The sequence below is a fragment of the Gobio gobio genome (assembly GCF_949357685.1).
Source record: "Gobio gobio genome assembly, chromosome: 25".
Lineage (NCBI taxonomy): Eukaryota > Metazoa > Chordata > Actinopteri > Cypriniformes > Gobionidae > Gobio > Gobio gobio.
Genome location: NC_137121.1, coordinates 9,651,940 through 9,677,588, shown reverse-complemented (window position 1 = coordinate 9,677,588; position 25,649 = coordinate 9,651,940). Strand labels below are relative to the sequence as shown.

Here is a 25,649-nt window from a genome sequence, read left to right as displayed (position 1 = left end):
AAAAATTGAAGTCCCCATGAGATTTTGTTTAGGGTGCTGTACCAAAAATAGCCACCGGGTGTCATTCAAATTCCATTTATTGTTGTTTTGATGCATTTTCCTGTAAATTTCTGTCCAAATATTACTTCCATCACAAAACAGTCACCAAATATGGACCCTTGAGACTCAGACCTTTCCGACAATATGCGTTTTGTCAAGATTGGAAAAGATTTTGAATATAAAGTAGTTTAAATAATTGTTGTAATATGAAACATGACAGCGCCCACTAGGGGAGGAGCCCACTAGAATAATTTAGAGTAACGTTTCCATGGCAACACAATGTCCGATTTCAAAACGGTTTTCACAGGATGAATTTTGAGTTTGTAAGCTTTCAAATGATACCTAATTTGTGATAATTACTTAAATATATGATATGAAAAAAAGGCGATCAAAAAAAGAGCACCAGGCGTCCCACCTGTGGGACGGTGACAGTTAAAGGGTTAAAGAGCTCTAATTAAATAGCCCTCTCGGATTTCACCAAAAAATATCTTCTTTTGTGTTCTGAAGATGAACGAATGTCTCACGGGTTTGGAACGACATGAGGGCGAGTAACTAATGACAGAAATGTACATTTTTGGGTGAACTATCCCTTTAACAAACCCCATACAGTACCTTCAGAGGCATATAGTCAAATACAAACAATGTCTTTAAGTATTACTATTTTAATATTTACTATAACTTTGGGATATTTAATACCGGATAACATAGTTGTGCGCGTCTAGCCTCTTTCAGAGTAAATATAAATTACAAAAGAAAACCTCTAGTCCAATACTACAGGTGTGTTAAAGCAAAGTACATCTCTGCTCCTATGGATTTGGCGGGTCGTATTCAAATCCAGATGACGCATACTGTCACGTAGACCAATGGGCGGAGAGGGGGGCGTTCCCAACTATTTGTTCCAAACACGAATCCGGAGTGCGAGGCTCTTTTTCGCAGGTATGTAGCAGCTGGGCAAAAGAAAACAAATTTATGTTGTCCTCTTTTGATCGAATATATGTTTCTGTCGGTGTTTGGGTGCTTTCTGCAAGGGGCTGGTCGTTCAAGAGATTTGAGTGTGTTAATCGGGGCTGTTTGTTCGATCATGGCACATTAAGGGGAGAAAAAGGGGCAAAGCTTTGGCCAACTGAAGCCCCAAAGAAACGTGTATGTGTGTGTTATGACACGCAGACCCATCTGTGTGTGTCCGATGCTTTAACGAGGGCTTTTAGCCACTTGTTTTTGATCTGAAAGGAGATCTGTGGCTCTGTTCAGAGGGGGAGGGAAGAGGTGCTCAAACACGGTTAGACATTTTCCCCTTCAGTCTCCCAGTAAACAAAGAATATTAGATCAACTGGCGTGTTTGTGCTGTAATGTGTGGTCGGATCCCTCATTTCTGATGTTCGCATGACCACACAAGAGAGTCCATGTTTATCCGATCAGATTTTTAGTTCCCATTTTGACTTTGGGTCTGATTACTAAAGGACAACATGTCATGAAATAGGCGTGTGTGCTGGGGGTGTCATATTCGTGTGTGCTCTTTCAATCCCGAAATCCTGAGATCACAAAACATGTCGCTAGTAAACGTTTGGTGGTGTTTATTTGCGGATCTTTTGTTCGGTGTCGTGTTAAAGTGCTCGCGAACATGCGGAATATTTGAGCGCTTTGCGTCGAAATCAGTCCCAACTTGTTTATTCTGTCAGTTTGAGCTGTTTTGCTTCGGGTTGTGTTGGGTTTTGTCCGTATTTTGGCGAAACGCTGTGCTCGCATACACGCGCGCGCATCAGCTCTGACTGACTGCGGACGGACGGGGCGAGGAATCCCGGGCACTAGCTTAAGCCCCGCCTCTCGTGGGCGGAGCGTGGCAATATGAGCCTCACGTCATACTCAACGCCCTCGCGGAGCTCCCGACTAATCGGAATCGAGGGTTTCTCTATGTATACGCCCCTGTTGGGTTGCGTCATGCTTTACGCGTTCTCAGAGCGCCTGGCCAATCGGAGAAGAGGAATTCTGTAAGAGGCGTTTGTTTAATGAAATTCCTCGTTCTGATTGGCCGGCTGTACTGAGGGGGCGTAAAAATGACGTAACCCCAGGCAGGAAGTTGCTGAAAGCGTTCACATATAATGCCATGAATTTATTGATAATATCACGAAAAGTAATCGCGCGTTAGAATAAAGCTAAGCCTAGTCTACAGCAGTTTAAAGAGAGAATTATGTGCGGCTTAAAGCCAGTCGCCGCTTTAGGAGGTGTGTGTGTGTGTGTGTGTGTGTGTGTGTGTGTGTGTGTGTGTGTGTGTGTGTGTGTGTGTGTGTGTGTGTGTGTGTGTGTGTGTGTGTGTGTGTGTGTGTGTGTGTGTGTGTGTGTGTGTGAGAGAGAAAGAGAGAGCGAGAGAAACAGTGGCGGGTTTGGGCTCAACCCCCTCGTACAATGTTAATTTCTTGTTTGAGTGGCAGTTGAGAACGTTCAATAAAAATACAACCGAATGTCGTCTCCTGAACAACGAGCCAATCAGAGACCGAGTGGGCGGAGCCTGTGCGCAAATCCCAAGTTAGCCCCTCCCCTCCCTACCGCTTGTTTTCAACAGAATTGTAATCGTTAGTTGGTTTTAAACTGAGTTTTAATGTGTTTTTATCGCTATTTTCACACAGAGTTTTTAGTATGTCGGTGATATTTGAACAGCGTTGTTTGTACTGCAAGCGCAGCTAACAGAAGCGGGTGAGTCTCAGAGCTATAAAATACCAGTTTTATTCAGTATTTCTGAACTTTCCCCCCATCAGTAAGCTGGTTTTCAGTCAGACTGAAACTTCCGACCTTTTGTTTTCATAGTTGCTTTGATAAAAGTTAAATTCCTGGATAAACTTTGTCACTTTTAGTCGCGGGTTAGCAAGTTAGCATTATTGGTATGCATGTGCAGGAGACACACACACACACACACACACCAAGCACATGTATATACACACCCCATATATGCACTTACTGTACTTATACACACACCATATACATTTATATATACACGTATGTATGCGCACACCATGCACGTTTAAATATACAGACATATACATACACATTAATGCTCATTTTAAAGACACCTTTGTGTATACATTTTGTGGACATTAATCATATTCATCCAGACTAGTTGATCTCCTGTTGCTAATGGTTTGGACTACAGCCAAATCATGGTGTTTCATATTGTGTGTTGGTTTCTTTGTCTTGTCTGATTCAGGTCTTAGTGCCCTCTGAGTATGAGTACAGCATGAGGAGGTGTTTAGAGGATCAGGAGCCAGTGTTCATCTCACAACAACGCCGGCTTCCTGGCAGCGCGGAGGGCTTCCAGCACAGGGTTCTTGCCCCAGCGCCTGCCGTATTCGAGGCTGTGGCGGACGGCATGCAGCCTACTCCAGGAATACAGTACCCGGTTCCCCAGACATACCAGGTATGGACACTCGCCATCATGATGCATTATAGACCTTATGTAGCACTGCGCTCGTTGTGTTCGGTCTTTTGGTTTTTATTTCCACAGCATGAAGGTAAGATCTTACGGATTTATGAATGAACCGCTCGTTTTAAAATCTTCCCAGTCTAACCAACATTTGTCCACCTCAAACGTTACAATGCTCATGAAAACGAGTTAACTCTACAATAAGTAAATCCACTTCACCAGCTAATTACTGTTCGACAGCGATGGCATAGAAATGCACAAAAATGCCGCATGAGGTCTATATCTCCTAGGATCGTGTTCCCACTGCATCCAGTTAATTCAGAGTGACTCCAGAATCTGGAGTGTGGCAGAGTAAATAGACCTAGAGTCCAAAATTATATTTTGTTTTAACTTGCTCCGTAACTTTTTTAGTATCTCTGAGATATAGGTTTTTTTATACTTTCCTTATTTTTCTGTTTTCATTTTAGTTAAAGTTTTAGTCATTTTGTTCTATTTTTTATTTTTTTTTCAATATGTCTGTAGTTTTGATTAATTTAATTTGTATTTTTGTATAGTTCAACCTAATGAAAATGAGAAATGTAGCTGAAATAAAAAAGCTACAAGTTTGTAACAAAAATATTTTGGGAATTACACACATTTTTTTTGAAAGAAGTCTCTTCTGCTGCTCAAGCCAAAAATACAGAAAAACTGTAATATTATGAAATATTATTACAATTTAAAATAATGATTTTCTGTTCTAATATACTTTAAAATGTAATTTATTTCTGTGATCAAAGCTGAATTTTCAGCATCATTACTCCAGTCTTCAGTGTCATATGATCCTTCAGAAATCATTCGGATATGATGATTTATTATCAATGTTGGAAACAGTTGTGCTGCTTAATATGTTTTGGAACCTTTGATACTTTTTTCAGGATTCATTGATGAATAAAAGTTTAAAAGAACAGCATTTATTCAAAAAATATATATAATATAAATAGTTACAATCACTTTTGATCAATTTAACACACCCCTGCTGAAGAAAAAAAAAGAAGACAAAAAAGACTGACCCCAAACTTTTGAACTGTACTGTATATTGTTACAAAAGATTTATATTTTAAATAAATTCTGTTCTTTTTATTCATCAAAGAATCCTGAAAAAAAGGTAGACTGGGTAAACCCAGGCCAATCTTTCGGCGATTTGAATTCGCCCTGCAACTCATTTCTACTGCTTCTGTTACACTTTTGTGGGAACCAATCACAGACCGGCTTATCCACCTGGCGCGCTATTGGCGGGTTTAACACGATGACGGATAGAGAAGCGATGGGTCGTTTGCCCGTTGATCACGCCTCTTGTGGTCTGATTGGTTGAAGAACTACCCAATTGCGCACAGAGTCATTTGAATTATGCCCGTTGATCACGCCTCTTGTGCAGTAGAAAATACAGAGCAGACCAATGTTCAATCTTAAATTGAGCTTGGTCTGGTCATAGCCAGACATGAAAAAAGTATCACAGGTTATAAAAACATATTAAGCAGCACAACTGTTTCCAACATTGATAATAAATCATCATATGAGAATGATTTCTGAAGGATCATGTGACACTGAAGACTGGAGGAATAATGCTGAAAATTCAGCTTTGGACACAGAAATAAATTATATTTTAAAGTATATTAAAAAAAAAAACATTTTTAAATTGTAATAATATTTCACAATTTAAATCAAATGAATGCAGGCAGTTGCAGTGTCTCGCTCCACATTGCTGTATAATAAGTGTCACACATAATCTGAAACATTTCACCTTGAGTGAGGACAAAGTAATTATTCTTGCCTTGTTAGGAGGATTTGTTGTGGTTATGAAACATCTTCATTCATTATTAAAAAGATAGTTGCACCATTGCTGTTTTCAGGTGTCCACAGTGGCCCAAAGCTCAACTGGTCATGGTCACACTCCCAGTCCGGCGGTCCACAGCGTGGCTCACCATCATGGTCCAGCAGTGGTCCAGGCCCACGGTCCTGCGCCGGTGCAGGGTCACGCCCACCCGCCCACACCCTCTGCATCCGCCCAGGGGCAGCAGCAGTTTCAGAGACTCAAGGTGGGACGGGATTCTGTGTTTGGCTCGTCTTGGAGCTTAACAAATTCAATCCTGCAATAGCAGCTGTGCGCGCGAGGAGATAAGCCGGATTGTTGTTTTCACTATTGCAGGTGGAGGATGCCCTGTCTTACCTGGACCAGGTGAAGCTCCAGTTTGGCAGTCAGCCACAGGTCTACAACGATTTCTTGGATATCATGAAAGAGTTTAAATCTCAGAGGTGAGTTTATTCACATGTAGGATTATCATGATAAAATTGTATTAGTTGATACTAGTGAACGGATACCAAATTTTTGTTCAACAGATGGTTTAATTTTTTTAAAATGTTTTTAAAATAAGTCTCTTATGCCCACTTAGGCAGCACTTATTTGATCAAAAATATCATAATTAATATATCATTAAAATCAAAACTGGCGAGGCCATATGGGCGGAGAAAAATATAAACCATTATGCATGTAATGTCCTTGCCCTCTTCTCTCAAGTCCTGCCCTACATTATTTCCCACAATGTTCTGTTTTACTGAGAAATATTTCATCATAATTAATAATTGCAAATGCTTTCTCTTTCTCTCTCTCTCTGTTATTCTGCAGTATTGACACCCCGGGTGTCATCAGCAGGGTGTCGCAGCTCTTTAAGGGTCACCCTGATCTCATTATGGGGTTTAACACATTTCTTCCGCCGGGATACAAGATTGAAGTCACGAGATACAAGGACAATGACCTGGTTAATGTGACTGTGCCCGGTGAGAGCCCACACATCATACCTCACGGCATCTCCGTGCAGCCGCACCAGAACCAGATCCAGATCCAGATCCACACAAACCCTCCCAGCCTGGCATCCACACCTCCCGCCCAACCCACGCCGAAAAGCAAGGTATTCACAAGTTGAACGTTTTTATTGATTCTCATTTTGATGAACCGATATTGATTCCTAAATCTCAATAATCTTATAGTCTGTGCTATTTTCAGATGATGCTTTTCCTTCCCTCACACTTTGTAACAAATCCTTCCCTCACGGGTCAAAATGATCCGAAGCCCTATAATCATTTCATTTTGGTAATATTTTTTCTATTTTTATTTTTTATTTACCATTAAATTACTAGATTTGATCAATAAATAATAAATAGATAGTAATTTAAGCACATTCTTTCAACTTCAATTCAAAGTAACTCACAATTTCATGCATGACCCCTTTAATTCAGCTCAAAATATCTTACATTGGGTGTTTTTGCCGACTTTTTGTTGAAAAATATATACATAACATTTCATGACTCTTGCTACTAGATGGCCTTATAGCTCTATATGAAGCAAATGAGCTGTTCCGCTGGGTCCTAAAGTCTTTTCTCTTCAGTATGCACTCAGATACACAAAGTTTTAGCATTTTTAGTTTGAAAATTGAGCATTTTTCCATTCATTGCATTCATTCCTATGGGGGTCAAATTGACCCGGGTTTGTTACTTTTTAAAATTTCAACCACAAAACTCCTCGAATCCTGTCAATTGTTTTTTTTTTTTTGCTTTCATGGTTCAAGTGCGACAAAAGTCCTAGGGTCTTGGATCACTCCGATGAACTCTCAATGTAAATTTTTATTTTATTTTGTATTATTTTATTAAGTGAGTTCCGGGTCAAAATGACGCGAGGGAAGGACGAGGGTTAATGTGTCTGCCATCCAATAATTGCAAATAAGCTTTGTTACTTTTTAAATGAAACAACGTCTCAGCTAGGGGTTGGTGATCTTCCTAAAATTTCATATCACCATCTTATAACAGACAATCGTGATCCTCCCAATTTTGAGATGTACTATTGAAAATATCCAGACTGGAACAAGCATGTGGACTTATCTATTTGCACTATTTAAAACACAGTATTGCATTAAACAATCAGTTGTCAAAATAGTCATTAAACCCTGAGTCAAACTTTAAAACACTGCATTGTCTTCACTGTATGAATGAAATGTACACTGATTCTTATTAAAACCACTGAAGTTATTCAGTCAAGAGTAGTGAGTCATTTAGGCCGCGTTTACACTGCAGGTCTTGATGCACAATTCCGATTTGGTGAATATATCCGATTTATTTTGATGACCCGCTTACATCATCTTTTAAAAGCGACCCGTATCCGATATTTGCAATTACACTATACACTGGCGAAACAGCCCAAGACGTTCTGACTCGTAAAAGGAAGTAAAACGGTTCTTTAAAGGTCAGCAAAACATTGCTCTCGTAAGGCGGAGAAAAAAGAGCAGGGCCCTTGATCGCAGTTCGTGTCCACCTGAGTTGACGTCACTCAGTCCCTTTTTCAATGATGTACGACTCTCATCTACTGGGGAATGTCCGATTTGACCGCTTACATGACAGACACAAATGCACGTATCCGAATCATATCGGATTTATTACCACATATGTATGAGGCCTGAATCTGATCTGAGGATATCGGAATTCATGTGTTTTTTTCCTGCTTACACGTTCGCACATCATATCCGATCTGTGCCACATTAGAGGGAAAAATCGGAATCGGGTCACTTGAACCATGCAGTGTAAATGGGGCCTTTGTCTTTTGTTTAGCATTAAAGTCCCAGTGAACCGGAAGTTGCAACTGATTTTATTTCAGTGCTGTGACCTATTTCCAAGCGAAACAGATTATTGAATAGAGGGCAGGGTTTTACTTCAGCGCTCCTCCTCTCCATCTCTCGCTCATAGCAGACTAACAGTTGGAGGGGAGTGGTTAAGGATATTCAAACCCAAGCCGTCACACAGTCGTCATTGGAAAGGGAACGCCATTCAAGACCGGAAGTTACTTTTCAGATTTTTATTTAAAAAAAATGTATGTGTATTAACTTGCACAGATTAGTTGCTCACCCTAAGACCTGTAATGTGGGCAAACAAAGTAAATAAGATCAAATGCACGGATCTAATATAATGACACGCATTCGATTTCCTCTTATTTTCTTTTTTAAATCGAGATCAGAATAAAATGAAATGGCAAGCTTGCGAATCGAAATCGAATCATGAAATTTGTGTCAATAATCAACACCAGTAGCCACACTGCAAATGTCTTTTCCCAAGGGTAGTGTTTAGTCCTGATCAGGATCAATTATATTTTTTAAATCTCTCTCTCTGTACAGCCGCTGCAATCTCCAGCTCCAGCTCCGACTCCGAGCAGTCATCCCAATCCGTCCATCCATCCGTACGCATCCCCGCGTTCGCCCCCGCTGCAGCCCCCCACTCCCATCAGCGCCGTGCCCACCGCCCCACCACTACAGAACCAGCCTGTGGAGTTCAACCACGCCATTAACTACGTCAACAAGATTAAGAATCGCTTCCAGGGCCAGCCCAACATCTACAAATCCTTCCTCGAGATCCTGCACAAATACCAGGTCAGGCCAGACAAACACTAAACACACTTCCCAGATAAATTATAACTCTCAATCAGTTTACAAATATCTCTTATACTTGTTTTGTTAATCAGAAGGAGCAGCGTAATGCTAAAGAAGCGGGTGGGAGCTACACCCCGGTCCTGACCGAGCAGGAAGTTTACGCTGAGGTGGCCCAACTGTTCAAAAATCAGGAAGATTTGCTCTCAGAGTTCGGCCAGTTCCTGCCAGATGCCAACAGCTCTGTCGTGAGTTTGTTGCGATCTTCCAAAACGAACTCCAACGAAGTTAGTTTTGGCCTGATTTTGTTCGAAATGACGTCACATCTGTTCTTTCCTCGATTTAATTTAAAGTCGGAGCCTTTAAGAAAGCATCTGATCATAGCGATGTGGACATGTTTGCACATGCTCTGCTATTTAACGCCATCATGTCGACAGATGTGGTCAGTAAAATTACACTTAAGATAGTTTGATACAGTATATTTGAGACTATAGACTCAGAGCTATACTCTGAACTGGCTATGTGAGACTATAGTTTGAATGAATCCCTTTTCTCTGCATGACACATTGACATTATAGTACAGAATAGCTCTTTCGAGATTTATCCTGAACATCGTATGATCATTCATTTCATGTGTCATAGAACAGAAGAGAGATTCTCAGGAGTGTGCATAACCGTCACATCCTTTTGATTTTCCTGGCAAAAGCATCCTGAGTCCTTCACATTAACTTTCATAGACAACCTAGGAAGTTGGGGAACGTCTTGTTTCGTTATAAGCTGTTCACAAATTGGCAATAAAAAAGCAATTAATTGATGAAAATTCGTACATATTATAAGCCCCTTTAATGGTCTTTCACACTTTTGCTGTTATTTTAGAATCATTGAGATGCTAGTTTTAAAATTAAAATTAGTTATCTTTATATTGTAATTTTAGTTAAAGTCATTTTTATTATTTAATTTTTAAATATATCTTTATAGATTTAACAATATTAATTTGAGTTTTAGTTATTTTAGCGCAAGTTAAACTAAATTCAAATGGGATATGTTTACTTGGCAAAAATGAAATGTTACATTTTAATATTTTATTATTAATATTTATGGTTTTAGTTAACTATAATAGCTCTGCTGTGAACTTCCTCTAGATGTTGGGGAAGACGGCAGCGGAGAAGGCCGAATCTATGCGCAACGATCCCGGTGGAGCGGTCAAGAAACCGCAGCTCAATAACAAGCAGAGGCCCAATCAGAACGGCTGCCAGAAATGCAAACATCCGACTACAGCCGTCACCCCACCTGTGAAGGTACCACTCCATGAAATTAATTTAATGGTTTTTGGCATGTTGCCCTTTTGCTTACTGATCTGAAACATCATCTTCATCGTTTAGTTTTATTTGATTTCCTTGGGATAGCTTTCTTGATTTCTCTATTTTCCCTCTTTTTTAAAGAAAAAGCTCAAGTTAATGAATATGAAAGATTCATTGGTGACTGAGGCTGGCAAACACAGCGGAGGAACAGAGTCTCTTTTCTTTGACAAAGTGAGTTGCTCTGGTTTAATGTAGTGATGTTGATGTTCTCTCAAAAGTTTACATTTCCAACACTGACTGACATTATTTTTCTGTTTATAGGTGCGGAAAGCTTTGCGAAGTTCTGAAGCCTATGACAACTTCCTCCGGTGCCTAATCATTTTTAATGAGGAAATAATTTCTCGTGCTGAGCTGGTTCAACTTGTAGTTCCATTCCTGGGGTAAGTTCAGTGGAGTTTAATTTTATATATTTTATTTATTTTAATTTAAAGGTACACTATGTTACTTTTGGCTCTCTAGTAGTGTTGTCACGATACTGGAATTTCTAACTTCGATACGATACCTAAAAAAGTATCGATATTCAATACCACGGGGAAACGCTGCATATACTGTCAAATAGATATTTTTAATATAATTAGTTTTTTTGTCCATCTAGTGAAAGTCTAGGCAATTAAAAATTTCTTCTGAAGAGATCACTTGATATGATAAAGCTTTTAAGCTTTTTCTCATATATAAATGTTGATCAATTACCATTACAATTATCTCACAAATATTTGCTAACTAATTGTGTTGCAATAGCATACATACAGCACAAGGAAGCTTGATTTCAAATTGAATTTAAAAAGATGAGTAAATGGTAATGAAATAAGAACAAATAAACAAATTACAAACATTAGCACAAATAAATATAATAGAATAAAGATACAAATGAAATAGGCCGCTTTATTTTTTCAGGTATGTCTACCAGTATTCAGGTAAGAAACTGAATTTAAAAAAACCAACAACAACAACAAAGTAATCAAATTGAAAATAACATATGCTAATCTTCATTGTAAAAAATTAAATACAGATTAATCCATTAAAGTTACACAAGTTAATCAGTCAAGAGCAGTAGGTGATCGTTTGTCTTTTTGTAGCTTGAATAATAAATAACTGCTGTCCCTTTAAGACCCGACACACGCATGGATCCCAAACACTGTTCCTGTGAACTGATTACGACTGTTTACATTAATACTCACCAAGATGGCCATTGAGACATTTGTTGAGTGTATTTGTCCATTAATAAGCTGGAAAAAGGAGCTAATTTTTGCACTTGTATGTCAGAGGTGACTTTATTACGGTAGGCTATGTGTGAGCGCGAAATCTGTGGGAATTAGTAGAATTAACGTTATGTGCAACCCCGAGCGAAATTTAGACCAATACTAACACGCTGTCATGAGGAAAAATCCAGCAGAACGGGCTTTAACCGGACTGAATGAACGTGTCAACTCGCTGTCGGTTGGAGAGGAGAGCGCAGCTGGTATCGATACTGTCGAAAATGAGTATCATATCGTTTCAGATATTTCAGTATCGATACATATCGAAATTTTTGGCAACACTACTCTCTAGTGGTTAAAAAACAAAACTGCATGCATTTTGAGGGAGAACATTGTTTTGGTTGTGCTTCCGCTCTGCATGACTGTGGATGAACGTATTTTTATTTATTACAAAGCTGCACCCAGCAATTATTTTTCAGTATGGCGTCTGTGTGATTCTTGGCAATGATTTGCCCATTTTTTCCCCCAGCAAATTTCCTGAGCTGTTCACTTGGTTTAAGAACTTCCTTGGATATAAGGAGATGTCACACATGGAGACGTACCCAAAAGAAAGAGCCACTGAAGGAATTGCCATGGAAATTGACTACGCTTCATGCAAGCGCCTGGGCTCTAGTTACAGAGCTTTACCCAAGAGCTACCAGCTGCCCAAATGTACCGGGAGAACATCACTCTGTAAAGAGGTAAGAGAGCCAATCACCTTGCAAGTCATCAGATGCCATTTTTATCCCCCACATTAGAGTATTGTTTGACTCAGAACTGCATAATATTACGCGAGTTTTTATGATGACACTGGTTCTTTGTGGATGCATTAGGTGCTGAATGATACCTGGGTTTCCTTCCCTTCCTGGTCCGAGGACTCTACCTTTGTGAGCTCCAAGAAGACTCAGTATGAAGAACACATGTACAGGTGTGAGGACGAGCGATTCGAGGTGAGACTTCCACACACAAGAACATTTTAACCGGTTCTGCTTGCTTTTTTTTTGCCGTAATTCTTGCTAATGATGTTGTTGACTCCGCCCTCTAGTTGGATGTGGTCTTGGAAACCAACCTGGCCACCATTCGTGTTTTGGAGTCGGTTCAGAAGAAGCTTTCTCGGATGTCTGCAGAAGAGCAGGCGAAATTCCGACTAGACAACACTCTGGGTGGCTGCTCTGAGATCATCCACAGGAAAGCCATCCAGAGGATATATGGAGACAAAGCTCTGGACATCATCGATGGACTGAAGAAGAATCCGGCAGTGTCTGTTCCCATTGTGCTCAAGAGGTTAGAGAGAATGAATGCTATAAATGGCTAAAAGGCTACATTACCCATGTTTCAGAGTGTTGTTTGTGCAGAAAATGTTTTTTTTATATTATGTTATACTGGCATGCAGACACTTATACAAACATTAGTGAAAGAATGGGCCGCTCTCAGGAGCTCAGTGAACTCAAGCGTGGTACTGTGATACTCCATTCATGTAATTTCCTCACTACTAAATATTGCACGGTCAACTCTTAGTGATATTTTAAAGTGTAAGCAATTGGGAACAACAGCAACTCAGCCACGAAGTGGTAGGCCACTTAAAATCACAGAGCGGGGTCAGCACATGCTGAGGGTCACAGTGTGCAGAAGTTGCCTACTTTCTGCAGAGTCAATAGCTACAGATCAGATTAGCTCAAGAACAGTGTGTAGAGCTTCATGGAATGGGTTTCCATGGCCGAGCAGCTCATCCAAGCCTTACATCACCAAGTGCAATGCAAAGCGTCAGATGCAGTGGGGTAAAGCACGCCGCTACTGGACTCTAGAGTAGTGGAGACGTGTTCTCTGGAGGGACCAATCACGCTTCTCTGTCTGGCAATCCGATGAACGAGTCTGGGTTTGGCGGTTGCCAGGAGAACGGGACTAGCCTGACTGCATTTTGCCAAGTGTAAAGTTTGGTGGAGCGGGGGTTATGGTGCAGGGTTGTTTTTCAGGGGTTGGGCTTGGCCCCTTAGATCCAGTGAAAGGAACTCTTAATGCTTCAGCATACCAAGACATTTCGGACAATTTCACGCTCCCAACTTTGTGGGAACAGTTTAGGGACGGCCCCTTCCTGTTCCAACATTACTGCGCACCAGGGCACAAAGCAAGGTCCATAAAGACATGGATGAGCGAGTTTGGTGTGGAGGAACTTGACTGGCCTGCACAGAGTCCTGACCTCAACCCGATAGAACACCTTTGGGATGAAATGGGCCCTGTCCCAAATGGCACCCTAAACCCTTGCAGTCCGCACTTTCACGACGTAATGCCGCTTTGATTGCCGGGAAGAAGTCCGCTGTGTAACCCACACCAGTGCGGGCTCGCCAGAAGTGTGCATCGAGGGCGCATATCGACCTCAAAGGGAGCGCTCGCGAGCACCTTTCTGAGACCTAAAATGACAAATGGGACACCCTGCGGTCTCGTGGACTTAACGGACGCGCACACACAGCGGCCAGTGTAAGTCCACAAGACCAAAAGTGCACATGAAGTGTGCCATTTGGGACAGGGCCTTAGAGCGGAGACTGCGAGCCAGGCCTTCTCGTCCAACATCAGTGTCTGACCTCACAAATGCACTTCTAGAAAAATGGTCAAAAATTCCCATAAACACACTTCAACTCATCTGGGAAGGCTTTCCACAAGGTGTAGAAGCTGTTACAGCTGCAAAGGGTGGGCCAACTTCATATTACACCCTACGGATTAAGAATGGGATGTTATTAAAGTTCATGTGCATGTAAAGGCAGGCGTCCCAAAAATGTTGGCAGTATAGAGTGTGTGTGTGTGTACATTATTTATACATTTTTAAGATCCATATTACAAATATAAATTTATTTGCCGTTTCCAATATCTTTTTTTTGTTACATTTGTTAATGTGTTATCCAGTTATTTTAACAAATATTACATGTCCTCTTTTCATTCTGCATCTCAGGCTAAAGCTGAAGGAGGAAGAGTGGCGTGAAGCTCAAAGGGGTTTTAACAAGATCTGGAGAGAGCAGAATGAGAAATATTACCTGAAATCTCTGGACCATCAAGGCATTAACTTTAAGCAGAACGACACTAAGGTGCTGCGCTCTAAAACGCTTCTCAACGAGATCGAGAGTATCTTTGATGAGGTGAGATACTCTTTATCCTCTAGAGGAAATGAAAAGGGTTTGTTTCTCTCAGAGAGACGAGTTTCCAGCACATGATTGATGGTTGTGTGTTTGTTTAGCGGCAGGAACAGGCTTCGGAAGACAACAGCACGTCTGCTAGCGGGCCTCAACTGACACTGACCTACGAGGACCGGCAGATTCTAGAGGACGCGGCTGCGCTCATCATCCACCACGTGAAACGCCAGAGCAGTATCAACAAAGAGGACAAATACAAGATTAAGCAGATCATCTACCACTTCATCCCTGACATGCTGTTCTCCCAGCGAGGGGTGTTGTCGGACGCTGAGGAAGAGGACGACGAGGAAGACATGGACCTCGACGAGGGGGCGTCGAAGAAGCACAACGGGCTGGCAGGAGGAGTTAGTGGCAGCCCGACAAAGACCAAACTGCTGTTTAGCACATCCACGGCTCAGCGGCTTCGCTCCTGCGAGGATGCGTATAATCTGTTCTATGTGAATAACAACTGGTACATCTTGCTCCGGCTGCACCACACCCTGTGCTCGCGTCTGCTGCGGCTCTACGCGCAGGCCGAACGACAGATTGAAGAGGACCTGAGGGAGCGCGAGTGGGAGAGGGAAGTGCTCGGACTCAAACGGGACAAAAACGAAAACACTGCCATTCAGCTGCGTCTGAAGGATCCTAGTGAGTAACAAAACTTTTTTATTGCTAACTTAAACATTTGTTTTCTTCAGGATAACTGATGAATCGTGCACAATAAGACCAGGAACATTTATTTAGAAATTAAGCTGGGTTTTTTTTTTTCATGTTGACTTTGTAACTGGTGAATGTAACACTCTTTCTCTGTCTTTCAGTGGACATAGAAGTGGAGGATTATTACTCTGCGTTTCTGGAGATGGTGCGTAATCTGCTGGATGGGAACATGGAGGCATCTCAATATGAGGATTCCCTCCGAGAGATGTTCACCATTCATGCCTACATCGCTTTCACCTTGGACAAACTCATTCAGAACATTGTCAGACAGGTCAGTCTGCCCAAATCCACTTAAATCCACATAATATAATGATTTAGCATGTTTGCATGACAATATGTTTGTTGTCACGATACTGGAATTTCTGACTTCGATACGATACCTTGAAAAATATCGATATTCGATACCAGGGGAAAACTGCCCTATCATTTTTTTTATAATTTTGGTAATTTTATTGTAATAGTTTACACATTGCACAGGAAGGCTTTATTTGAATTGTTGAACATTTACAACAACAAAAAAGACATAAAATAAGAGCAAATAAACTGATTGCAAAATATAGCAAGAATAAATACAATACAATAAAGAGACACATTAAATAAACATGGCTTTAAGTTTTTCAGGTGGGTCTTACAGGTAAGAAACACTACAGAAATTAAAGTAATCAAATGTAAAATACAGATTGATGCTTACAATTAAAGTTGCAAAAGTTATTGTAAAGAGCAGCGAGTGATTTTCTCTTTGTCTTTTGTTCTTTGATTAATATGACTGACAGCAGCAGGTTTATTAGGCTGCTGTCACTTTAAGAGTGAATGCACGGATCCAAAATACGGATACACATGAACTGCGTCTGAAATCGAATACTTCTCTACTGTATAGTATGCGAAAAACAGTACGCCAACAGAGTAGTATGTCCGAATTCATAGTATTCGGAAAAGTAGACGGATGACCTATTACTTCTGGCGAGATTCTGAAGTGCGCATAAAATGGACACTTTACTATCCTATGAGGCCACAGGAGAGGATTTATGAATGGAGGTGATGGGACCAGACAGCAACTGAGGCTGTGTTGTGAACTTCTGTTGTTTCTTGAAGTTGAGACCAGGAGAACTTGGATAGGTTTTTGAGCAGGATTCTTTATTGAGAAAAACATGCTGTCTTTCCGCTGAGGTTCCAAGTCTGACTAAAGCCAGTTGAACATTGTATTTTATATACATTTCAAGGGGAGGGATTATACAGCAGGGGAGGAGACATAGGAAAATAGAGACACACCCCAAACATTCCTGTCTCATCAGCCGTAATTCAATCAGCATAACAGTGTCATTCAAATGCATAGATGCTAATCAAATCACTCAGGCAGTATTGCTCTAAACTTGTCATGGTAAATAGTCAGGAAGTGCATAAAGACAAAAGACTTAATGTCTCCAACCCATGGGCTGATTAACTTGATCATGTTAGAATGTAGTCAATATTTACCTTAAACTATTCCACAATATATTTCAAACATTAATACATTTGTAATCTTACATGGTAGGTCACATGATCATGACAACATGGCGGGTGTAGTACGTCCGGATTACATTCATTCATACTATATAGGACATACTTTTTTAACGGCCGCAAAGTTCGTTCAAATTCAAATGTAGTACCTACTCATATAGTACATGATTTCGGATGCAGCCATGCATTTTCTTTCTCATCCATTTACGCTCCAAAACTGATTGTGTTTATCCATTCTGTAGAAAAGGAGTATGGGAACCGTTACAGATATTTCAGTATCGATTCATATCTAAATATTGATGTTTTTGACAACACCTAGTCATGCCTAAAGAACACCCCTTGTAGAGATTTATTATTGTTTTATTTTTAACTATGACATTGACAGTTGTGTGTGTGTGTGTATGTGTATATATATCAGAAAGTCGCGTCTCAGACAGCGCGTGAATACTGAATTGAGCTCTCCTTCATGTCTTGAAAGAACAAATTCACACAAAGTATCCTAGTAAACATAGTCGGCTATGTCTTGAGTGAACATAAATAGCTGAGAAAATAAAACACGTGTACAGTATCAGCATATTGGATCCGTGCAGCTCTTAAAGTGACAGCAGCCTAATATTCCTGCTGCTGTCTGTCATTAATGTTGTTTTAACTTTAATACGCATAAATCTGTGTTTAACGTATACAGTGAAGACTATGCAGTGATTATTTTACATTTGTTTACTTTAAATTTCTGTACCTGGAAACTGCCGTTAGACCTACTTGAAGAGCATACCTGTTTTAACTTCGTTCTGCTATTACTGTCTTTTAATTTGTCTTAATGTTTTTAATTTATATTAGTTATGCTATGTTTTTTTTTGTTTCATAAATTAACTTTTTGAACTTTTGATTTCTAAGTCAATGTCTGAATAGATCACACGATTAATGGATTAGAAAAACGGATTCCTCAATGATATTAATCTTGCCTTTCAGAATATATAATGTTCTTTTTCTCTCTGTCTCTTACTGTAGCTACAGCACATAGTGAGCGAGGAGATCTGTATTCAGGTCACAGAACTGTACCTGAGTGAAAGCAGTCACTCAGCCACAGGTGGATCTCTGCTCACGCAGAGCAGCAGGGCACCGGCGGAAGCGTCTTACCAGCGTAAAGCCGAGCAGCTCATGTCCGACGAGAACTGCTTTAAGGTAGTTGTAGTTGCAGCAAAGGCAAAGCCTTACGGATAATATTACAGTATTAAGAGTCTTTATTCTCTCTTTCTCTCACTCTAGTTAATGTTTATGAAGAACCAGGGGAATGTTCAGTTCACTGTGGAGCTGCTGGACACGGAGGAGGAGAACTCGGACGGGCCAATGGAAATCGAGGTGAGCTTCACCTATTGATTTGCGGATCACACATAGAATGGCAGACTTGTGGATGTTTGCATTCATTTCTGCAGGTCTGTCTGTAATGAATTTGATTTATTGTAACATTATATAAACATTTAAATTAAGTAATGATAATAATAAATACAGGAACAAATAATAAATCACTAAAAACAGGAAAAAAATGACAAAATAACTCAAACATTTTCATTACTTAAAATAAAAATAAACATTAACTGAAATAATCAATTATTTTATTTCAGCTAGTTGCTCAAGCAATGTCTCATTTTTATTTTGTGTAACTTGAAGTACTAAAATAACAAAAATTTAAATCAACTATATAGAAACTTAAACTAAAACTAAAATGACAAAACTGAACAAGAAAATTCATACAAGTTTAAATATAAATATATAAATTATAATGAAAAAAAAAATTCAAAAATAAGAACTAATTTAAAGTATATATATATATATATATATATATATTAGGGCTGTCAAAAGATTAATCGCGATTAATCGCATCCAAAATAAAAGTTTGTGTTTACATAATATGTGTGTGTACTCTGTTAATTATTATTTATATATAAATACACACACATTCATGTATATATTTAAGAAATATTTGCATGTATATACTGTATATACATTGATATAATCTATAATATATATAAATGTTTTATATATATAAAAATTAGGGCTGGGCAAATGAACGCGTTAACGCGGGCGATTAATTTTTTCAGCTTAACGCATTAAAAATATTTAACGCAAATAACGCAGCGTCCGTTTTTATATCCATTTTTGCTTAGCGTTACATAATCATCACGCTCTTATTCATGTAAATGCTTCCAAGTGACAAGACACAAGAGAACGCGCTGTGTGTGTGTGTGTGTGTGTGTGTGTGTGTGTGTGTGTGTGTGTGTGTGTGTGTGTGTGTGTGTGTGTGTGTGTGTGTGTGTGTGTGTGTGTGTGTGTGTGTGTGTGTGTGTGTGTGTGTGTGTGTGTGTGTGTGTGTGTGTGTGTGTGTGTGTGTGTGTGTGTGTGTGTGTGTGTGTGTGTGTGTGTGTGTGTGTGTGTGTGTGTGTGTGTGTGTGTGTGTGTGTGTGTGTGTGTGTGTGTGTGTGTGTGTGTGTGTGTGTGTGTCAGTGTCCTGTCTGTGTGGATGCGTCTCATGTCAGCTAATCAAGGGACACACACACACTCGACGCATAGATAGACTCGCGTCAGTTTCCTGCTCACATCGAGTTCTCTTTTGCTCTTGCACAAACAATAACACAGAGGATTTTGAGTATTCTCATATTAGAGTCTTAAATTAGTTAAATATCGTCTTAAATTAACTTAAAGAGTTGTGAGGAAATGAGATGCGCGTGAGATCCGCGGCTGTTCTTAAAGTGACAGAAGCACTGATGATGTCTGTCATTAATGTTCATCAAAGAACAACGGGGACAGAGAAAATTGTAGCTTTAATGATGATTCATCTATATTTAATTTATTATTTATGCAGTTAAGAAAGGTGTTTGATAACTATTACATTTCTGTATATGTATAACAGGAAAGGCCACGGGTAAATATAACATTTATTATTTTGGGTTTATGTAAAGATTGTTTTAAGTTCACTTAAATTAAAAGTTGTTTTTTTTAAGCCTAATAAATGTTGAAATTGGGAGCTTTCAGTTATACTGTAATGTAACGTCATTAATGTTTCATAGACACTTTAGTATCAGTGATACTGGCCTTCATTCATAAAAACATGACAATACAACACATATTTAAAATATGCTGTCTTTAAATTGTTTATACATTAATTTGGAGAGTAACTGAAATTATTACAATATCAAAATATAAAAAACTTAAAATATTAAAAACTTGCGATTAATCGCGATTAATTACAGAAAAAATGCGATTAATTAGTTAATTTTTTTTAATCGATACCCAGCACTAATAAAAATGTTTTTCTTAAATATATACATGCTTGTGTGTGTATTTATATATAAATAATAATTAACAGAGTACACACACATATATTATGTAAACACAAACTTTTATTTTGGATGCGCTTAATCTTTTGACAGCCCTAAAATAAATATATATATATATATATATATGGCTCAAAAGCCATCTGTTTTAATCACGTTGTGCATTATTATAAGCAATCACGCGTGTTTCTATTGTGTTTATGAATGGGATGTCTAATAATCAGAGGCGTTCAGATTAGCCGGTGTTTTGTTCATAGCGCTCTCACTCACTGAAATCTGCACTCTAAGCAGAGATGTGTGTGATGTACGCAAGAGATTCATTCGTCATACAGTGGTTGTCTGTTTTTGTTCTATTTCATCAGCGAAAATAGTTTCAAACAAACACAAAACCATAGCGCATCTGATGTGACTGGTATAAAGTTGGCTTGACGTTCGAGATCCGCAAATTTAGGGACCGTCTCTAAAGTTACATACAACATTGGTATACACGTTTCTAACTTCAATAGCATTTGAAGAGAATGACTTGCAGTCATACAAATGACTGTAAAGTGTTCATCTAGGTGTCAGGTATTTTTGATATTTAATAAAATAAACTGTCTAATCGTATGAAAATATGGATATGCATTTCACTAGGATACTGTTTGGGCTCATATACCAAATATGCTAGATTTAAATGCGTCATAGCTGATAGAACACTGATGAGAATATTTCTTGAGAATATGTTTACAGAGATAATATTTGAGATCATATTTACACCCCAAAAAATCTTATTTTTTTCAGACAAGCAACTGTTAGTGTTTCTCTGTCTAGATTAAGCAGCTTTACATACAACCTTATCAGAGCTACATAGGCCTATTTGATGACCTGTCATGGTATACATTTCACGTAGACTTGATTTGGGTGTGTACAGTGGTCATTTACATATAGACAACAACAAAATTGTGTCCAGTGAAAATTATGAGAGGGTAGTAACTTTGGAAAACCACTAGCCACAGTGGCTGGTGAGCAAAAAAGTTAATGTCAAGCCCTGTATATGCGTGTGTATGTACAGTATATAAATAAAAATCACACTGTTCAGTGCTTGTTATTCTAAAAAAAAAACTCTTCAAAATGTAACATGTTCCCTGTTGTCATTCTCACGTGTGCAGCGCTGGTCGGATTACGTTATGCGGTATCTGTCGGCTGATTTCACGTCTCCAGACCTGAGGGATCATCTGTCTCAGAAGCCTGTGTTTCTGCCAAGGTGTGTTTGTGATGCCTGAACCTCTCAACCAATGGTTAAATCTCAGCATTCAGACTTTTCATGCAGCAGAGAAGTTCACAGAGGTAAATACTCATTCATTATTATTATTGGTCTGTCGTCACCATCCTCCTCTGTTTCTGTAGAAACCTGCGGCGGATCCGTAAGTGTCAGCATACCCACGAGTCTCAGGAGAAGGAGGTGAAGGACGGAGGCAGAAAAGAGAGCGCGGACAGCATGAAGATGGAGTGCATGTTCAAACTCAACTCCTATAAAATGGTGTATGTCTTCAAATCAGAAGATTACATGTACAGACGCACGGCGCTGCAGAGAGCTCACCAGGTAAAGTCGCACACACACACCAAGAGCAACACGACAAAATTATAGAGCTAAATAGGCCTATTTAATGACCTGTCATGTACAGTTTTCATTTACATATAGCCAACAACATATCTCCCAACAACAACATTTTGGTAGGCGGGCTTGAGGCGGTGCTTCTGCGTCCTATTACGTCAATGGTCGACATATTCTGAGATCTCTCGTTTTCTGGGCCTGGTGTCTATAAAAGCTTTTTTTTGACTAAAAAGGACGTTTTCAGCTCTGAAACTTACAGGATATTCTTGTATCACGATTAACTTTTATATACCAAAGGCTCACAGGAAAGTTGATTTCTCAATTCATCACCCCTTTAACCCTCTGGGGTTCTTCATTTATGGTTCACACTCAGGACCTTCGGGTCAAAAATGACCCGGAGGGCGGGATTAATATAAAAAGATTTGAGTAAAATCAATGAAAAATATTGTTGTTAAATAATATTTTTTCTTTTATAATTAATGTTTATGCAATAATTATGACCCATTTTTTCCCATTGAATATAATAAATATATATATAATTTTTTTTTTTTTTTATTAAAGTCAAGTCAACTTTATTTATATAGCGCTTTTAACAATGTAGATTGTTTCAAAGCAGCTTTACAGTGTTAAACAGGAAAATAATGCAGCATAATTTTATTCAGCTGTATAGCCATTCTGGAAAAAACGCTGATGTCATCAGTTCATTTTAATTATCATACAGTGACAGTGTGGGCTTTAGATCAATAATTTGATCAGTAATTTAGTTTAAATGGTTAATTTAGTTTATTAATTAGATTTATTTCGATGTTTAGTTGAAAAATTTAGTGTCCCCAACTGAGCACGCCAATGTCCAACGACATGAGGGTGAGTAATTAATGACAGAATTTTCATTTTTGGGTGAACTAACCCTTTAATGTGTCGGGCTGGTCCAGGCTCGGACACAGCGTGCATGGGGTCGGGCATTATTTTTTTGGGCCCAATCTAAGCTCTAATTTATATATATTATTATATAATACTTATATTTTATTATATATATAATAATATAATTAAATCCATTCTCAAATTGCAATTATATGCTATATAAATGTATCGTTGTTTTTGGTAAGCAGCACAATTCTTAGTTTGAAGTCTTTATTTGGAACCCAATGTCCCAAAATTTAAAAAGAATTGTGGCATTTAAAAAATATTGTGGCCTTTCTCTCTCTCTCTCTCTCTCTCTCTCTCTCTCTCTCTCTCTCTCTCTCTCTCTCTCTCTCTCTCTCTCTCTCTCTCTCTCTCTCTCTCTCTCTCTCTCTCTCTCTCTCTCTCTCTCTCTCTCTCTCTCTCTCTCTCTCTCTCTCTCTCTCTCTCTCTCAGTCTCACGAGCGTGTGAGCACACGTCTGCACCAGCGGTTTCACGCCTGGACTCAGCGCTGGGTGAAGGAGCATGTGACCAGAGACATGGCTGCTGAAACCAGCAAGTGGCTCATGGGAGAAGGGCGGGAGGGACTGGTGCCCTGCTCCACCTCCTGTGACCCCGAGATCCTTCACTTCCAGCGCATCAATAAGTACAGAGTCAAGTACGGCACTGCTCACAAGAGCCAGTGACATCAGCGGACAGGGGGCGGAGCTCAGCTATGACCTGACCGCTCAACTGCGACCGCAGTGAGATTTTTAACAGTGTTTTTTTTTTTTTATAAGCTGTTCCTGCAGAAACGCAGGTCTCCCAGTGCCAAAAAAAAAGACCTGTCAGTCAAACCCAGCCCGGACCAATCAGCACAGCTCTTACAGTAGACCCGCCCTCCGATTTAACATACAGTAAATATCGGATTTCATGCATCTCTTGAACGCCAGTCGAGTGTGTTCCCTGGTTTTTGATAGTTAAAACTTCACAGGCAGCAGATCCGAGTAAATCTGTGGCGGAAAAGACATCAGACTTTTTACGAAAACACAAAGAAAGCGTTTCGGCATAAGTGCACTTAACTTTAGCGTAACTTCCAGAGATTTATTCTGCCACATCATTTAAGAGAACAAAGATCTGCGGTGCGAATCTTGCATTGTAATATTAGAATAAACCAATGTAGTTTTTACTTAAAAAAAGGCAAAAAAATCTATAAATGCGACAGCAATAAAAAAACGAAGGCCTGCGTGAAGGTATGTTACGAATCAGAAAACACACTTATTTCTGCACCGTACACCAGCTGACAGCAAACATGACCTGTGAACCACACACACACACACAAACACACACAGTTCAACAGTTTTGTAAATACAGTGTAAATATCGCCAGACCTTTTTATGCCAGAAGTGTGTTGTGTTTAGTGCTTTAGTGTGGCGTTTGGGGAGAAAGAAGCGGGAACCACATGGAAAACGATGACAAATGCAAGACAGTTCATTGCAGTTTTTACCAAAGGGAGTTGATTATTAAGGTCGGGTTTGTTTTCTTTCTCCTTTTGTGCGTTTCCTTTTCTATTCTATTTTGTCTTTCTTTTTCTTCTTTTTTTATTAGTAAAAATGTTCATTTGCAAAGTAGAAATGAATCCAGGTTCTTGTTTTTGAAATGGATGTTTTTATATAAGAAAAAAAAAGCATTTTAATTTTTGAAGTTTGAATATGGATCTTGTTTCTGTACACTTTTATCACTGACCGTTTTGGATAAACCTTCAGCTGTGTCCTCTGGCACACACGCGCCGCAGACACAACTCTTATGAATGTAAAGGTCTTCTTTATCGTTGTCAGAGATTTCAGTCTTCACTCTGGATAGATTTCTGCTGGACAAATCTAAATATAAATATATATACACATTTTAAAAATGAGTCACAAAGCATGTCTTTTCTGTGGATCATTATAGACCCTTTATTTGCATAATATTTAAATTAATAAAAATTACATTTGTAGCATAAACGTCTGGCTTGTTCCTTTTCTTCTAACATGCGTCATGTATTTGCTGATATGCTTCATGTTTTGTTGGTATTCAGGCTGTAGTTGTCTTCTGTGGCCTCCAGGGGGCGATAGGCCCATTAGATTTAATGGGCTGGGGTTTCAGAATTTTTATATATAAGGTTTATAAATTTTACACACTGATAAACACACACTGATGAAAAGCTGATAATTAAATCATCAAAATATAAAATTTAAATAAATTATACATATGTGTATATATATATATTATAATTTATGTTAATTTTATATTTGTATTATTTAATTATCAGCTTTTCATTAAACTCACAAACTCCAGTAATGCACATCATGTTGTTGATAAAAAATAATGGAAATCTTTTCTTTCTCCATATGTATTTATTTTTGTTTCAATATGGTAGAAGATTATCCTATTCAGTTCAATGTGATTAACGAGTATGGTCAAAAGTAATCCGATTATATTACTTTAAATGCGCAATGTAATGGTTTACGTTACTAACTACAGTTTTTGTCATGTAATTTGGTATCAGTAACTGACTACAATTTGTAAGTAAAGTACTTTAATGCACAATATTTTAGTGAGATGATGAAATAAAAATGAAACGCAATTGCTATTTTCAATCTAGTTTTGCGTTTTAAAAAAAAGTGTCATTGTACTGTACATGTGACTGATATTGAGATTCATCCACTCAATGAAAAGTCGAAATTATGGCAGTTATTAGATGAAAAGGCAAGAAATTGGTTTTAAATCATCATAATTGACATATTAAACTGAAATTATGCCCTAATTATTCGATAAAAGGTGAAATGGACATACGTCATTATGACATACTATATCATATTTATAGATTAAATCAAAATTGAGATTAAATCCACAATATGTAATTTTTCTCCGCTAGAGGTCGCTTATTCAAAACAAAGGCATATCCTTGATTTCGCGGAGCTTTAATGCCTGT

At 38.9% G+C, this 25,649-nt stretch overlaps 1 protein-coding gene across 2 annotated transcripts; it reads left to right on the top strand.

Annotated features, from left to right (window-relative positions):
* Window positions 1–932: 932 nt before the first annotated feature.
* Window positions 933–24,682, top strand: sin3aa (SIN3 transcription regulator family member Aa). 2 transcript variants are annotated; one of them, XM_079809412.1, is made up of 21 exons: window positions 933–975; window positions 3,239–3,448; window positions 5,344–5,529; window positions 5,640–5,746; window positions 6,117–6,399; window positions 8,650–8,901; window positions 8,994–9,146; window positions 10,041–10,196; window positions 10,341–10,430; window positions 10,521–10,639; window positions 11,985–12,195; window positions 12,328–12,444; window positions 12,540–12,778; window positions 14,439–14,622; window positions 14,721–15,303; window positions 15,474–15,643; window positions 17,878–18,051; window positions 18,136–18,228; window positions 21,350–21,444; window positions 21,588–21,783; window positions 23,152–24,682. In XM_079809412.1, exons 2-21 carry the CDS (start codon window positions 3,269–3,271, stop codon window positions 23,380–23,382), a joined length of 3,819 nt encoding a protein of 1,272 aa, XP_079665538.1. In that variant the 5' UTR covers window positions 933–975; window positions 3,239–3,268; the 3' UTR covers window positions 23,383–24,682. The 2 variants fall into 2 exon arrangements, with proteins under 2 accessions (XP_079665538.1, XP_079665539.1); XM_079809413.1 differs by lacking the exon at window positions 933–975 and adding an exon at window positions 2,593–2,730.
* The last annotated feature ends 967 nt before the right edge of the window (window positions 24,683–25,649 follow it).